Source organism: Canis lupus, chromosome 11 (assembly GCF_048164855.1).
Source record: "Canis lupus baileyi chromosome 11, mCanLup2.hap1, whole genome shotgun sequence".
In the NCBI taxonomy this organism is placed as follows: Eukaryota; Metazoa; Chordata; class Mammalia; order Carnivora; family Canidae; genus Canis; species Canis lupus.
The window spans coordinates 45,965,541-45,981,815 of record NC_132848.1 but is presented as its reverse complement, the minus strand read 5'-3'; the positions used below and the strand labels follow the sequence as shown (position 1 = coordinate 45,981,815).

The window sequence follows — 16,275 nt, the reverse complement described above, 5'->3', positions numbered from 1 at the left end:
TCCATCACTTTACAAAACGTTTTTATTTCGGTGTAGTCCCAATGGTTTATTTCTGTTTACCTTGCCTTTGGAGACACTTGGGTGTCTGACTTTTGGTTTCAGCCTAGGTTGTGATTTCAGGGTTGTGAAATTGAGCCCCACATCAGGCTCTGTGCCCCTCTGCCCCTCCTGCTCATTTATTTATTTATTTCAAATAAATAAATAAATGAATCTTAAAACAAAAAAAGGAAACGAAAAATATTGATATAGTCAACGTCAGAAATTACTGTGTTCTTTTCTAGGAGTTTTATGGTTTCAGGTCTTACATTTAGGTCTTTATTGCATTTTGAGTTTATTTTGTGTATGATGTTAGAAAGTGGTTCAGTTTTACTCTTTTACATGTAGTTGTCCAGATTTCCTAGCATCATTTATTTAAGAGACTGTCTTTTCCCCATTGTATATTCCTTTCTCCTTTGTAATAGATAGACCCTATAAGCATTGGTTTATTTCTGGGCTCTCCGTTCCGTTGAATTGTGTCTGTTTTTTGTGCCAGTATCACTGTTTTCATTGCTGTAGTTTTGTAACATTGCTTGAAATCCAAGATTGTGCTAACTCCAGCTTTGTTTGTTTGTTTGTTTGTTTTCCAAGAATGCTTTAGCTATTTGGAGCCTTTCTGATTCTGTATACATTTTTAGTATTATTGGTTGCAGTTCTGTGAAAATGGCTATTGGTACTTTGATAGGGATTGCATTGAATCTGTAAATTGCTTTGGGTAGAATGAACATTATAACAGTATTCTTCCATCCATGAGTGTGGTATATCTTTCCATTTGTTTGTGTCATTTTCCCTTTATAAGTGTCCTAGAGTTTTCAGAGTACCAGTTTTTCACCTTCTGGGTTAAATTTGTTCCTAGATACTTTATTCTTTCTGGTACAACTGTAAATGGGATGATTTTCTTGCCTTTCTCCTACTTGATTATTAGTGTATAGAAATGTAAGAGATTTTTGTATGTTAATTTTGTATTCCCCAACTTTACTGAATTCATGCATTCTAATAATTTGTTTTAGCAGAATCTCTGTATATTATCCTGTCGTGCACTAACAGTGATGGTTTTATCCCTTTCTTACCAACTTGGGTGCCTTTTATTTCTTGTGTGTCTGCTACTATTGGGACTTCCTGTGTTATATTGAATAAAAGTGGCAAGAATGGACATTCTTGCTCTGTTCCTGATCTTAGAGGAAAAGCTTTCAGTTTTTCACCATTGAATATGATGTTAGCTGTGGGTTTGTTATATATGGCCTTTATCATGTTGAGGTATGTTCCCTCTAAACCCACTTTGTTGAGTTTTTATCATGAACAGATGTTGGTGTTTGTCAGATGTATTTTCTGAACCTGTTGAGATTTTATGATTTTTGTCCTTTATTTTGTTCATGTGGTATATCACCTTGACTGATTTTGGATATTGAACCATCTTTGCATCCCCAGAATAAATCCCACTTGATTGTGGTGAATGATCATTTTCAGTGTATTGTTGAATTTGGCTTGCTAATATCTTGTTGAGGACTTTTGCATCTGTGTTCATCAGAGGCATTAGCCTGCAGTTTTCTTTTCTTTTTTCTTTTCTTTTCTTTTCTTTTCTTTTCTTTTCTTTTCTTTTCTTTTCTTTTCTTTTCTTTCTTTCTTTCTTTCTTTCTTTCTTTTTTTTTTTTTTGTAGTGTCTTTGTCTTGTTTTGGAATTGGGTTAATACTGGCATCATGGAATGTATTTGGAAATTATCCTTCCTTATCTGTTTTTGGAATAGTACAAGAGGAAAATTGGTATTAACTATTCTTTAAATGTTAGGTAGAGGGATCTCTTGGTAGCTTAGCGGTTTAGCACCTGTGTTTGGCCCAGGGCGTGATCCTGGAGACCCGGGATCGAGTCCCACATCGGGCTCCCTGCATGGAGCTGCTTCACCCTCTGCCTGTGTCTCTGCCTCTCTGTGTGTGTCTCTCATGAATAAATAAATAAATAAAATCTTTTAAAAATAAAATAAATAAATGTTAGGTAGAATTCACCTGTGAAGCCATTTGGTTTCAGAAGTCCTGGACTTTTGTTTGTTGGGATCGTTTTGATTATTGGTTCAATTTTGTTACTGGTAACTGGTCTGTTTGGGTTTTGTTTTATTGATTTTCTGGTTTATTCATTTCTTCTAAGTTGTTAAAGTTGTTGGCATATAATTTTTTTTGAAGATTTGTGAGAGAGAGAGAGAGAGAGAGAGCACCAGCAGGGGGAGGGGCAGAGGGAGAAGTAGACTCTCCACTAAGCAGGGGCCTTGATCCCAGGATTCGGGGATCATGACCTGAGCTGAAGGCAGATGCTTAATGGACTAAGTCATCCAGTTGCTCCTGCATATCATTTTTATGTAACAGATTCATGGTCCTTTGTATTTCTGTGGTGTCAGTTACTTGTTTCTGATTTTGAGTCCTCTTTTTTTCTCAAAGAGTCTAAAGGTTTATTAATTTTTATTTCTTTGCAAAAAACTGTCTCTTGGTTCCACTGATCTATTGTTTTTATAGTCTCTTTCATTTATTTCTTCTCTGATGTGTATTATTCTCTTCCTTTTACTAACTTTAGGCTTTTTTGTTGTTGTTGTTTTCCCCCAGTCCCTTTAAGTATAAGGTTAGATTGTTTATTTGAGATTTTTCTTTCTTGAGATAAGCCTGAATTGCTATGAGTTTTTTCTTATAACTGTTTTCACTGTATCACAAAGATTTTGGATTGTTGTATTTTCATTTTTATTTGTCTCAAGGTGTTTTTTTAAATTTCCTCTTTGAATACTTCATTGACCCACTGGTTGTTCAGTACCATGTTGTTTAGCCCTCACGTTTTTTCCGGTTTTTCTCTTGTCATTTATTTATTTTTTATTCTGTTTTGGTTGGAAAGGATTGATGTGATTTCATTCTTAAGTTTATTGAAACTTGTTTTGTGACCTAATGATCTTTCCTGAAGAATGTTCATGTGCGCTTGAAAAGAATGTATTCTTTTGTTTCACGGCATGTACTGTTAAGTCCATTTGGTCAGATGTGTCATTCAGTTACACTTTATTTTTATTGATTTTTTTTTTTTTATACCTGGATGATCTATCCATAGAGATAAATGGGGTATTAAAGCCCCTTACTATTCTCGTATTACTTGCAGTTTTTCCCTTTATGTCTGTTAATAATGGCTTTATGTATTTAGGTGCTCTTTTAGGTGCGTAAGTATTTACAGTTGTATCATCTTATTGGATTGATTTCTTTATTATGTAGCACCGTTCTTTGTCTCTTGTAATAATCTTTGTGTGGTGGGTTTTTTTTTTGTTTTTTTGTTTTTTTTTTTAAAGATTTAGTTATTCATGAGAGACACAGGCAGAGGGAAGAGCAGGTTCCCCACAGGGAGCCCAATGTGATACTCAATCCCAGGTCCCTAGAACCATGTGCTGAGTTTTACAAAGGCAGACACTTAACCGCTGAGCCACCCAGGCACCCCAGTAGTCTTTGTTTTAAAGTCCTTTGTCTGATTTAAGCATTGCTGCCCCGTGTTTTGTTTTGTTGTTGTTGTTGTTGTTGTTTTCATTTCCACTTCCATTCACGTTGTATAGCTTTTTCTTTCCCTTCTCTTTCACTCTGCATGTGTTTTTAGGGCTAAAGTGGGTTTCTGGTAAGCAGCAAATAAATGGGTTCTATTTTCTTAACCATTGTGTCACCCTTTGTTTTTTTGAAAGGAGCATTCAGACCATTTACATTTAAAGTAATTATGAATAGGTATGTACTTATTGCCATTTTGTCAATTGTTTTCTGGTTGTTTTTGTAGTTCTCTTTTCCTTTCTTCTCTTGCTCTTTTTTTTTGTGATTAATGATTTTCTTTAGTGTCACAATTGGAGCTCTTTTGTATGTCTATTACGGTTTTGGTTTGTTGTTACCATGAGTTTCATCTATAACATCCAAAGTATATAGTAGTCTATATTAATTTGGTGGTCACACTCATTCGAACATAGTCCAGAAGAACTTCATTTTTATTTTATTTGAGAGAGAGACAGAGACAGAGAGATTGAAGCAGGCTCCATGCTGGCAGCCCGACGTGGGACTCGATCCCGGGTCTCCAGGATCACACCCCGGGCTGAAGGCGGCGCTAAACCACCAAGCCACCGTGGCTGCCCGCCTTTTCTTTTCCACCTACAGAAATCTCTTTGGCATTTCTTGTAAGGCTGGTATAGTGGTGAAGAAGTCCTTTAACTTTTCTTTTGCCTGGAAAACTTTTTTTTTCTTTGTAAGATTTTATTTACTTCGGAGAAAGAGTGCAAGCATGATGGTGGGAGGGGCAGAGGGAGAAGCAAGGAGCCCAACATGGGGCTGGATCCCAGGAACCTGAGATCTTGACCTGAGCCAAAGAGAGATGCTTAACCAGCACTTAACCAGCCTAGCCACCCAGGCACCTCTGTCTGGGAAACTCTGTCCTTCAGTTCTGAATGATCTTGCTGGGTATAATGTTCTTGGTTGTAGTTCTTTTCTGCTCCTTTGTGGCCTGCAAATTTCTGCTGAAAAATCAGCTGATAGTAGTAGCCTTATAAGATTCTTTTGCATATAACTAGTTGTTTCATTTGTTGCTTTTAAAATTCCTTCTTTTTCATCTTTTATATTTTAACTATGTGTTACAATATGGACCTCCTTGGGGTCATCTTGTTTGGAACTTTGAGTGTTTCCTGGACCTGGATGTTTGTTTCCTTCCAAGGGCTAGGGAAGTTTTCAGGTATTACTTCCTGAAGTAAGTTTTCTGTCCCTTTCTGTCCTCTCCTTATGGGATCGCTATAAAGAGAATGTTTGTTTGCCTGATAGTAGATAGATCTCTCATCTATCCTCATTTTTTAATTCTTTGTTTTTTTCTGTTCAGCTTTGGTGCTTTCCATTTCCCTGTTTTCTAGATCACTAAACAATTCTTATGCATCCTTAAATCTGTTGATTCTCTCTAATGTATTTTTTAAAATATTTATTTATTTAAGAGGGAGAGAGACTGTGCACACAAGCAGGGAGGAGGGGCAGAGGGAGAGGGAAAAGCAGACCCCTTGCTGAGTAGGGAGCCTGATGCAGGACTCAGTCCTAGGGCTCTGGGATCGTGACCTGAGCCAAAGGCATATGGCTAACCAACTGAGCCATCTAGGTGCCCTTCTATTGTATTTTCATTCTAGTTACTATATTTTTCAACTCTGATTTTTTAAAAAAATATTTTCTATGTCTTTTTTGAAATTCTGAGTTCATTCATGGTTCTCTTCAGTACGGTTAGCATCTTCATTACCATTAATTGGAACTCTTTATCAGGCATATTGCTCACCTCCATTTCATTTAATTCTTTCTGAGGTTTTTGTCTTGTTCTTTTGTTTTGCATATATTCTTTTGTCATTTTGTTTTGATTTCTTCCTCTGTTTGTATGAATTAGGTGGAACAGCTAACTAGAGGGAATGATCTTGTGTATGGGTTCCTGTGCTTATTGAGTTTGGGTGGCTGGCTAGAACTGTGGTGTTCGTGAGCTGTGGGTCTTGGCACACTCCCATGTTGGGGCTACCCCGGTATGATAATCAGAACTGAAGTGCATTCAAGCTAGGTATTCCTGCAGCTCTCCACCCAGAGGACAGCACAACTGGAGGTGAAATGGGTGAAAGCTAGGGTGTCCCAGGACTATCTTCTCAGAGGGTTCCCTAGCATCACAGAGCTGAAGTGGATGTTAGACACAGGATTCTGGGGCTCTATGCAGAGAGTACTCTGATGGGACAGCTGAAACTGAGTGGGCACAGGCTGGGACAGTCCTGCACTAACGGCACCCAGGGAGTACAGCTGAACTTGAAGTACATGCAAGCTAGGGGTCTTCCACGGCTCTCCATGTGGGGGCACCCCAGTAGGGTGGCTGAAGCCAAGGTGGGAGTGGGCAAGGGTGGTTCTTGGGTATTCTGTGCAGGAGGTTCTCTGGCGATTTGTCTGGAGTCTAAGCTGATAACGGGGTGGGAGCATGTTACCGGGTTCTGACATGCTCTATACCAGAGGTGCCCTGGCAAGTTGTCTGGATCTGAGGTGGTGTGGTCTTGGAGTGTTCTAGGGTGTTTTGTTTGTGTCACCTTGACAAGACTGCTGGAGCTGTAGTGTGGGCTGGCCAAGCATGTCCTGGTATGCATTGCACTGTAGCTACCTTGATGGGATGGCTTGGGCTAGTGTGGGCTAGGGATTCTGGGCTCACTGAGGTGTTAGGCCAGCTAGAATGCCTGGACCATGCCCCTGTTTGTGCTGTCAGGGTGGAGGGGAATGTAGACTGGCACTAGAAAGTTCCTCTTGACAGTACTGGGAGAGGGTTTCAGCAGTTCCTCTGCTGTTAGGCAAGGTTCTAGAACTGATTTATGTTCTAATTGTCCTTTCAAGCCATAGCTTTTTTTTTCTGTACCTCAGGGTAGACAAACCTGCTCACAGTCCCTCAATACTGTCCCTCCATTCAGCAGTTCGCAGTGTTGTGGATGGGGGTTCTCTTTGTTTAGTGTCTTGGTCTGTTTTGCCGTTCTCCTTGTGGTCTTTGTTTGTAGAAGCTGTTTAGTCAGCTCTTAGTTCTTCAGGATGAATTGCTCTGTAAATAGGTTAGATTTGGTGTATCCATTGAGGTGGTGAGTTCATTGTCTTCCTATATCTTGTCATCTTGGACCAGAAGTTCTCCATTGAATTATTTTTGAATCTTTGTTGAAAATTAATTAAGCCATGCATATAATATATGTCCCTTTTTGGTATTTATCTTCTCTCTCCCACTGACCTTATGCCACTACTACCCTATCTTGATTATTATAGTTTTATAGTAATGTCTTGGAAGCAGATAGTGGTCATTTAACTTTTTGTTTCTCAAAATTGTTTTGGTTATTTTAGGGTCCTTGAATTTTCATATAAAGTTTGGGATCTTCCTCTTAGTTTTTACAGAAAGCCTTCTAGAATTTTGATTTGAATTGTAGATAAATTCTGTAAGAACTGACATTTTATCAAAATTGAGTCCTCTGATAAGTGAACATATTTCTACATCTACTTAATTATTTTCTTTTGGTGATATTTGGTGTCCATGTGTTAGACATATTTTTCTAAATTTATCTCATAGTATGCCATGGTTTTGGTGCTATTGTAAATACCATTTTAAAATTTTAGATTTCTAGTTTTAAATTTATATAGGAACATATTTGAGTTTTATGTATTCATTTTTAATTTTGTGATCTTATTGAATTCACTGATTAGGCCTACTAGCTTCTTTTGTAGATCATGTGGGATTTTCCATCTATACAATTATATTATCTGCAAATAGCTATTTTATTTTTTCCCTTCATGTGTGTGCTCTGTAAATTTTCCCCTTTCTTACTGCTCTAACTTCTAGAACAATGTTGAAGAGAAATAATGACAGACACTTTGCTTTCTGCTCCATCTTGGGGGAAGTCCTTGGTCTTCCACCAATTATATATAATGTCAGCCGTAGGTTGTTTAAAGTGCTATTTGTGGTTTTTTTAAGTCATGAGTTTTGATTTTTTGTCAGATGGCTCTTCTCCATCTCTTGAGATATTTATGTGGCTTTTCCTCTTCCATAAGATGAACTAATGTTGCTGTTTTGAGGGGACTTTACTTTTTATTATCAAGACTTTATTATTTTTAGAGCCATTTAACATATACAGCAATTTTGAAGAGAAGGTACAGAGATTTCCCACATACCTTTCCTCCCCCAGAAACAGTCTCCCCCATTTTCTGTACACTCCCTCCCACACCAGGGTGTGATATGTTATAATTGATGAAAATTCATTGACTTATAATCAACCAAAGTCCATAGTTTACTTCTTGGTGTTGTACGTTCTATGGGTTTAGACAAATGTATAATGACCTGTATCCATCATTTTGGTGTCATAAAGTATTACCACGACCTTGAAAATCTTACTGCTCTGCTGTTTGTTCTCCCACCTCCCAGTCCCCCCGCTAAAGATCCTTGATCTTTTTACTATCTGCATAGTTTTGCCTTTTCCAGAGTGTCATATAGTTGGGATTGTACAGCGTTCTGGAATAAGCTTTATCAGATCACCTTCTTTCACTTAAAAATAGGAATTAAACTTTCCTCTATGTATTTTCATGGCCTCATGGCTCTTTTTTTTTTTTTTTTTTTTTTTTTTTTACTTTTAGCTCATTCATTTTGTTTAATAATTCCATTGTCTGGATGCACTACAGTTTTATTCATTCATCCATTGAAGGGCATCTTGGTTGCTTGCAAGTTTGGCAGTTAGTAATGAAGCTGCTGTAAACCTCTGTTTACAGAGGTGCGGATTTGTGCATGGACATGTTTTTTAGCTCCTCTGGGTAAATACCCAGGAGTGTGATGGTGGATTGTATGGTAAGCATGTTTAGTTTTGCAAGCAACTGCTGAACTCTTCTCAAGTGATTGTAAGTGTAATTGCAAGCCTACCAGCAACGAATAAGAATTCCTGTTGCTCTACATCTTGACCAGCATTTGGTATTGTGTTTTGGACTACATCTAATAGGTATATAGTGGTATTCATTGTTGTTTTAATATGTTTCCTGAAGATGTTCTCTGAGATGTGGAATGTCTTTTCACGTGCTTATTTGCCATTTCTGAGGTGTCAAATTCATTGGTACATTTTTTTAAAAGATGTATTTATTTATTCAGGAGAGACACAGAGAGAGAGAGGGGCAGACACACAGGCAGAAGGAGAAGCAGGCTCCATGGAGGGAGCCTGACATGGCACTCGATCCCGGGTCTCCAGGATCATGTCCTGGGCTGAAGGCAGGTGCCAAACTGCTGAGCCAACCAGGCGTCCGTCCCATTGGTGCATTTTTAAATTGGATTCTTTGTTTTCTTACTTTTGAGTTTTAAGAGTTAATATATTTTGGAAACAGTTTCTTTATCAGATGACTTTTGCACATGTTTTCTCCCAGTCTGGCTTCTTATTTCACTTTCTAGACTCACTCTCTGTTTCACAGAAGTTTTTAATTTTAATAAAGTTTAGCTTATCTTTCTTTCATGGATCATGCCTTTAGTGTAGTATCTAAAGAGTCAAGGCCATCACATTTTCTTCTGTGTTTTGTAGGAGTTTGAGTTTTGTAGGTTACATTTAGGTCTGTGATTATTCTGAGTTAATTTTTGTTACATGGAAGACCTGTGTTGTGTCCAGATTGTTTTTTTTGCATGTGGATGATACTCAGTTATTCCAGCACTATTTTTAAATGTTAAACCAACCTTATATCACTAGAATAAACCTACTTGGTCATGATGTAGTATCCCTTTCATATATTGCCAGGTTTGATTTGATAAGTTGTTGCTGATCATTTTTGTGTCCATATTCATGAATGATTTTGCTATATAATTTTCCTTTCCTGTAGTGTCTTTTGTCTGATTTTGATATCAGAGTAATGTTGCTTTGTAAGATGAATTGAGAAATATTTCCTCCTTCATTTTCTGAAAGAGTTTGTGTGTGTGTGTGTGTGTGTATAAATGATAAAATGTTTGGTAGAATTCACCAGGAACCAGATCTGCATAGAATCTCTTTAAACAAGTACAGGTTATTTTAGTTTTTATTTTTCTCTAATTAGTATAGAAATTTGTTTCCAAGAACCAGCTCATTGTTTTTTAATCTCCTTGATTTCCAGTGTTAATTTCATCATTTTTCTTTCTTTCTGTTTTAGTTGTCATGTCTTCTTCTAACTTCTTAAGGTAGAATCTTAGATTTTTGATTTCAGATATTTTTTCTTGTCTAATAGAAGTATTGAAGGGTATGTTTTACACACTGTTAAAAGCATTGCTGAGAGGTTCCTGGGTGACTCAGTCGGTTAAGCATCCAACTATTGATTTTGACTCAGGTTGTGCTCTCAGGGTCATGGGATTGAGCACCGTATTGGGTTCTGTGCTAAGGGCAGAGTCCATTTGTCCATTTCCCTTTGCTCCTCCCCTCACTTGTGCTTACTCGCTATCTCTAGGAATAAATAAAATCTTAAAAAAAAAAAAAAAAAACACTGCTTAGGTGTATTGTGCTTTTATTATCATTTGAATCAAATTATTTCCTGAATATTTTTACTTGATACAGACTTCTAGGTTTAAAATTTTTTTCCTTCTATAAAAAAAAATTTTCCTTCATCATTGCTTTATGGTTTTTATGTCTAGTTGTCTTTGTTTCCCTGTATGTAATATGTCTTCCTTTTTCTTTGATTGCTTTTAAGAACCTTTAATGGTTCACAATTGAGATTATGTAATAATTTGTTTTTCCTACTTTGGTTTGTTTTTCTTAGATCTACGAACTTGTAGTCTTCATCAGTTAAAAAATTTTTTGGTTATATATTTTTCATAAGTGAGGTTTTCTTTCATCTTTTTTCATATGCTTCAGTTGGGATAGTATTTATTGCTACATCTTCAAGGCCTCCAGTCTTTTGTATCAGTAGTTTGCTATTAAGCTTATCCAGTGAATTTTTATTTTAAATTATATATATATTTTTAGGTCCACAGGTTTCATGTTTTTCCTTTAAAGTCACATATTTTATAATAACTATTTTAAGGACCTCATATGCTAATTACAACATCTTTGTCATTTCTGGGGCTATTTCTACTTACTAATTTTTCTCTTCTGTAGCATTCAGATTTGGGCAGACTCTTGTGGTTCTAGACTGAGGAAATAGATTTTGTTTTTACTACTAAATAGTTTTTCTTCTCTATACCCATTTATCACACTTGAAAAGTGAAGGAAAATACGTGATTTTTTTAACAGCAAATATAATTTGAGCAATAAAAATTCAGATGGGCTGTTCTCTAAAATAGGATGTAATTATCTTTTATTTTCTATTTTTTTTGGTGTATAATTTTCCTGATGATACTTGCTATTATTCTGACTACTAAACAAAGCCATTTTGGAATTCTAAAAAAAAATACACTAATAAGTATATTATCCTAAGATAATTCTAGGATCTCATCTTTTGCAAACAAATGACAGCCTTTCATAAATTGGTTTGGAAGCTGATGGGCAGCATGTTACCTCAGAAGTTTCTAATTTAAGAGGGGATGCAGTTAAGCAGGTTATTATACAGGCTTTTTGGTATAATAAAATATTTGAGTAATTCACACTCTCCTGAATATATTTAATATACATTAGGAATTTTTAGAAGCTTTAGCCTTAATTAAATTCCTAAGTGTTTTGAATGTTTTAAAGATGTTTCTCATGAAATATTTTTTTTTTTCCAGATTGATAGGTTGTATGATTGGAAAAAGAGCCCTGACTCTGATGTGGCTGCTACTTTAAAGAAGCAGAAAAAGAATACAAAAGATGAATTTGAGGAGCGAGCAAAGGCTATTATTGTGGAATTTGCACAGCAGGTAAGAAAACTTTTCCTTCTTGATGAAGAGTCTATATCATAGAATATTTTTACTTTTGTTCTATTGTCCTTATACTAAAGCCAACATTTTCACTAATGTTGGTTCTGTTCCCTTATCAATGCCAAGGAGTGTTCTCCATTCTTTTCCCTATCCCTTTTTCTTTTTAAATTAGCTAATACTTCAAAGATCTATTTTTATAATCTGAATGTTTATTTTTAAAAATAAAGTTGATTTGAAGGGGTGCCTGGATCACTCTGTTAAGTGTCTGTCTCTAGATTTCAGTTCAGGTCAATGATCTCAGGGTTGTGAGATCAAGCCCTGCATCTGGCTTTTTGCTTGAGATTCATTCTCTCTCTCTCTCTCTCTCTCCCCCCCCCTCCCTCCCTCCCTCCCTCCCTCTCCCCCCCCTTTCCTCCTCTCTTTCCCCTTCCCTCTCCCTCCGCCTCCCCTTCTGCTCTTCCCTCCCAATCGATCAAAAAAAAAAAAAAAAAAGAAAGAAAGAAAACCTGGAAAGAAATTACTTTTTTGTGAAAGAACTACATAATATGCATGATCTCTTGAGTGTTTTTGAGGAATTTCAGAAAGACGAGCTACTTGCCTGTCATCTAATCAGTCATACTGTTCTGGATGTTTCCTTCCACAGCTTGGCCTTTTGGAATGATTTTTGCTTTTTATGTTTCTAGGGTTTGAATGCAGCTTTGTTTTATGAGAATAAGGATCCCCGTACTTTTGTGTCCTTGGTACCTACCTCTGCGCATACTGGTGATGGTATGGGAAGTCTGATCTACCTTCTTGTTGAGTTAACTCAGACCATGTTAAGCAAGAGACTTGCACACTGTGAGGAGCTAAGAGCACAGGTTATGGAGGTACTGATGAGTTTTTCAGTTTATTTTCTTTTATTCCTTTAACAGTGAGTTCTTGGGTGGGGATGTCTTCTGCTTTTAGATTCAGTCAGCATAGTATATCATATCTCATTCCCTTTACACTTATGTCTCTCAGGTTAAGGCTCTACCAGGAATGGGCACCACTATAGATGTGATACTGATCAATGGGCGTTTGAAGGAAGGAGATACAATTATTGTTCCTGGAGTAGAAGGGCCCATTGTAACTCAGATTCGAGGCCTCCTATTACCTCCTCCTATGAAGGAATTAAGGGTGAAGGTAAGCCTAGGTGGTAAATGTTGACACATGGGGGACATATACAGTGTAAGTTCTGTTGAGGTCACTTCCTCACTTCAAGAGCTGCCTGGCCTAATATGCCCTCGCTCCTTGTCCTATATTAGGTATCTTCATGCGGAAGGGATCATCCATCAGGATGGAGATGTATGCATGTTCTTATTTTTCATCTGAGCTTTCCATGAGAACTGAAGTATATTGTTTTGGTTCTACCCTGACTAGTTTTTAAACATTTTTTATCATGAAATAAATACAGAAAACTACACAAAACATAGAAAAGTTCAACAGATTTTTAAAAAGCAGACAAACAGATGAAGAATAGATCATTGCTGACACCCTGGAAGCCTGTGTGCCTCTCATGGGTGTTAGCCACCCCCACACCTTCCTAAAAGTTAACCATGTTTCCATTTTTATGGTAGTAATTAATAGCCTTTAAAAATAGTTTTTTAATACCTGAGTGTGTGCCCCTAAAAATTGTGTATGGACTTCATATAAGTGGGATCATTCTCATTTCCATTGTATCTGGCTTCTTCTAGTCAAAGAACCAAAACAAAACACCTGTAAGATTTACCCATGTTTTTGCATATAACTATAGGTCATTTTTTTGTGGGATATTCTACTGCATAAATATATCATGGTTGGGACGCCTGGCTGACTTAGCGGTTAATCGTCTGCCTCTTGCTCAGGGCATGATCCTGGAGACCCGGGATCGAGTCCCGCATTGGGCTCCCTGCATGGAGCCTGCTTCTTCCTCTGCCTGTGTCTCTGCTCTCTCTGTGTCTCTCATGAATAAATAAATAAAATCTTTAAAAAAAATGTGTATGTATGTATGTGTGTATATATATATAAAATCATGGTTTATTTATCTGTCCTCCTGTTGGTGGCAACTGTAGGCTATCTCCAGGTTTTAAATTTTTGCTATTACAAACAGTATTGTTGCTACAAACATAATTGTATTATCTCTTGGTGCAACTGTGCAAGATTCTGCAGGGTATATGCCTAGGAGTGAATTGCTGAGTCCTCACTTATGCTCAGCTCCAGTTTTACTGGATAAGGCCACACTGTTGTCTACAGTGAGTCCAACAAGTTGCACTTTCATCTGCAGTATATTAGAGTTTTCATTATTTCACTTCTGTCAGCTCTTTGATGCTGTCAGATTTTTAAATGTTCACTTCTGGTAGCTTGTTGTTTCATTTGGTACTTGCCTGATTGAAATATGGTTGGGCATTTTGTATGTTTATTAACCATTGAAGTTCATTCCTTTGTGAAATGTCTCTGTGCTCCAGCATTGTCTGACTTGATTAATTAGGGAATAGTCTGTATAGTCAGGAGACTAGTTTGTTAGTGGCTTGTATGCATCACAGCATCTTCTCCTACTCTGTGACTTGTCTTTTCACCTTTTCTATGGTATCTTAAGAAACAGAAATCTTTCATTTTAGTGTGAATTTATCAATCTTTTGTGTTTATTGCTTTCTGTGTCTAAGAAAAATTTCCCTACCCCATGATCCTAAAAATATTATCTCTCACATCATCTCCTACTGCCAGCCACTTTGCAAATAAATGTGGTAACAAATGTTTTGATCTCTACAGAACCAGTATGAAAAGCATAAAGAAGTAGAAGCAGCTCAGGGGGTAAAGATTCTTGGAAAAGACCTAGAGAAGACATTGGCTGGTTTACCCCTCCTGGTGGCTTATAAAGAAGATGAAATCCCAGTTCTTAAAGTAAGTTACTTAAAAATTTTTTTCCCCCCTAGAGTTATTGGAGTCCTGCTGGTGTGTCCGCAGGACACATCCTAGTAATGATGGATGAAGTGGGCACCTTTGTCTTTGTGAAGCTTTACCTGGAGGCTCATAGCAAATAGTTGATGCTTTTAGATTACTTCAGTTTGCACAGTCCTGTGAATTAACATAAGTAATATTTATATACACTAGAATTCTAAAATATACACTTTATTTAAATAAAAAATGAATCTAAGACCAGAAGTAGTTATTCATGTTTTTAGATGTCAGAATACGCAGACAAAACTCAAAATATTACAAGGAAGTAGGAGTCGTTTTAAAGCTTGTGTATGTGTCTGTAGGAGTAGATGCCCACTGGAGTCTAGCATAGTTTCCCAAAAGCAAACTTTGAGTTGATATACTCACTTGCCAAAGAGAAGATGGCTCTCTGTTCCTAGCATATTGGCTTATCTTGTGTCCTGGCAGCATCAAGTCACCGCCATCAGGGAATCAGTCCACCTTAGGGCCAGTGAGAAGAGGGCCAGCCTTCCTCTGCGGCCAGTCCCAGCTGTGGCATGGACTGCTGCATCCTTCATGGCTTGGATGTGACTGTCCTTATTCCTGGGGAAAATCTCTAAAGGAGCAGTGACAGAGGAAGAGGATGCTGAGGCATTTCAGGAAAGACATTCAAGCAGACTCTGTGGGCTTCCATAACACATTATATTTATAAAGTGCTTTTAACTTTGAAAAGATTATTTTTGTTTCATTCTGCTCACCTAGTCTACCTTATTTGCGAAGCACAGCAGAAGCTCAATAGATCTCAGTACTAGGAAGTGTAAGATAAAGGTGAAGTGTGGGACACAGCTCAGATTTGGCCCCCGAATCGCTGCCTCTTTTCTAGCACAGGTTCTGCTACGTCTTACTTTTTCTTAGCTTTGGTTTCCTATTTTCAGGTGAATACTTAATTTAAAAAAACAGAAATGTGGGCAGCCTGAGTGGCTCAGCAGTTTAGCGCCACCTTGGGCCCAGGGCGTGATTCTGGAGACCCGGGATCGAGTCCCACGTCGGGCTCCCTGCATGGAGCCTGCTTCTCCCTCTGCCTGTGTCTCTGCCTCTCTCTCTCTCTCTCCAATGAATAAATAAATAAAATCTTTAAAAAAAATGCAGCTTAATTCTAAGGCATTGCTGATAGAGATGCATTCACAACCTTGTCAAATTTAATTTCTTTTCAAGGATGAGTTGATCCATGAGTTAAAGCAGACGCTAAATGCTATCAAGTTGGAAGAAAAAGGAGTCTATGTTCAAGCATCTACACTGGGATCTTTGGAAGCTCTACTTGAATTTCTAAAAACATCAGAAGTGCCCGTAAGTAATCCTACCTGACTCTATAGGAGTCTGTGGTGGTTGTGGTTGGTGGTTCTGTTTCTTTTACTGGACACAGGCATTTAAGCTCAGAAATTCCCTTTCTACAGTATGCAGGAATTAACATTGGTCCAGTCCATAAAAAAGATGTTATGAAGGCTTCAGTGATGCTAGAACATGATCCCCAGTAAGTAATTTCTCTTCTGCTGTGAAGGCTTTCATATTACTCGTTGTCTTCAAACAGTCCTTCGTGACATACTCTGTGTTTCACCAAATGATCTTTATTGTGTTTGAACCTTTCAGGTATGCAGTAATTTTGGCCTTTGATGTGAGAATTGAACGGGATGCACAAGAAATGGCTGATAGTTTAGGAGTTAGAATTTTTAGTGCAGAAATTATTTATCATTTATTTGATGCCTTTACGAAATATAGACAAGACTACAAGAAACAGAAACAAGAAGAATTTAAGTAAGTTGGTGATTTTACTTACTTTGGGTCTTTGGCAATGAAGTGGTTAAGAATTACCAAATGCAGGCTGCTTCCACTATCCTGAAAGAGCATTCCTGTGAAACCTTCCATAAGCCAAAATGGCATAAAGGGAAGAAGCAATTACCATTAATTCATATGGGAAATTTTTGAACACTCCTAGG

General features: G+C 37.5%; 1 protein-coding gene across 3 annotated transcripts in view; it reads left to right on the top strand.

Moving 5' to 3' along the window:
- The window catches only part of EIF5B (eukaryotic translation initiation factor 5B), a 96,069-nt gene that overhangs the window by 74,133 nt on the left and 5,661 nt on the right, over window positions 1-16,275 (top strand). For all 3 annotated transcript variants that reach the window (XM_072767997.1, XM_072767996.1, XM_072767998.1), the window contains 7 exons: window positions 11,237-11,368; window positions 12,052-12,234; window positions 12,368-12,529; window positions 14,135-14,266; window positions 15,497-15,628; window positions 15,736-15,812; window positions 15,929-16,093. In XM_072767997.1, coding sequence (XP_072624098.1) covers window positions 11,237-11,368; window positions 12,052-12,234; window positions 12,368-12,529; window positions 14,135-14,266; window positions 15,497-15,628; window positions 15,736-15,812; window positions 15,929-16,093 — 983 coding nt within the window. The remainder of the gene's footprint in view (window positions 1-11,236; window positions 11,369-12,051; window positions 12,235-12,367; window positions 12,530-14,134; window positions 14,267-15,496; window positions 15,629-15,735; window positions 15,813-15,928; window positions 16,094-16,275) is intronic.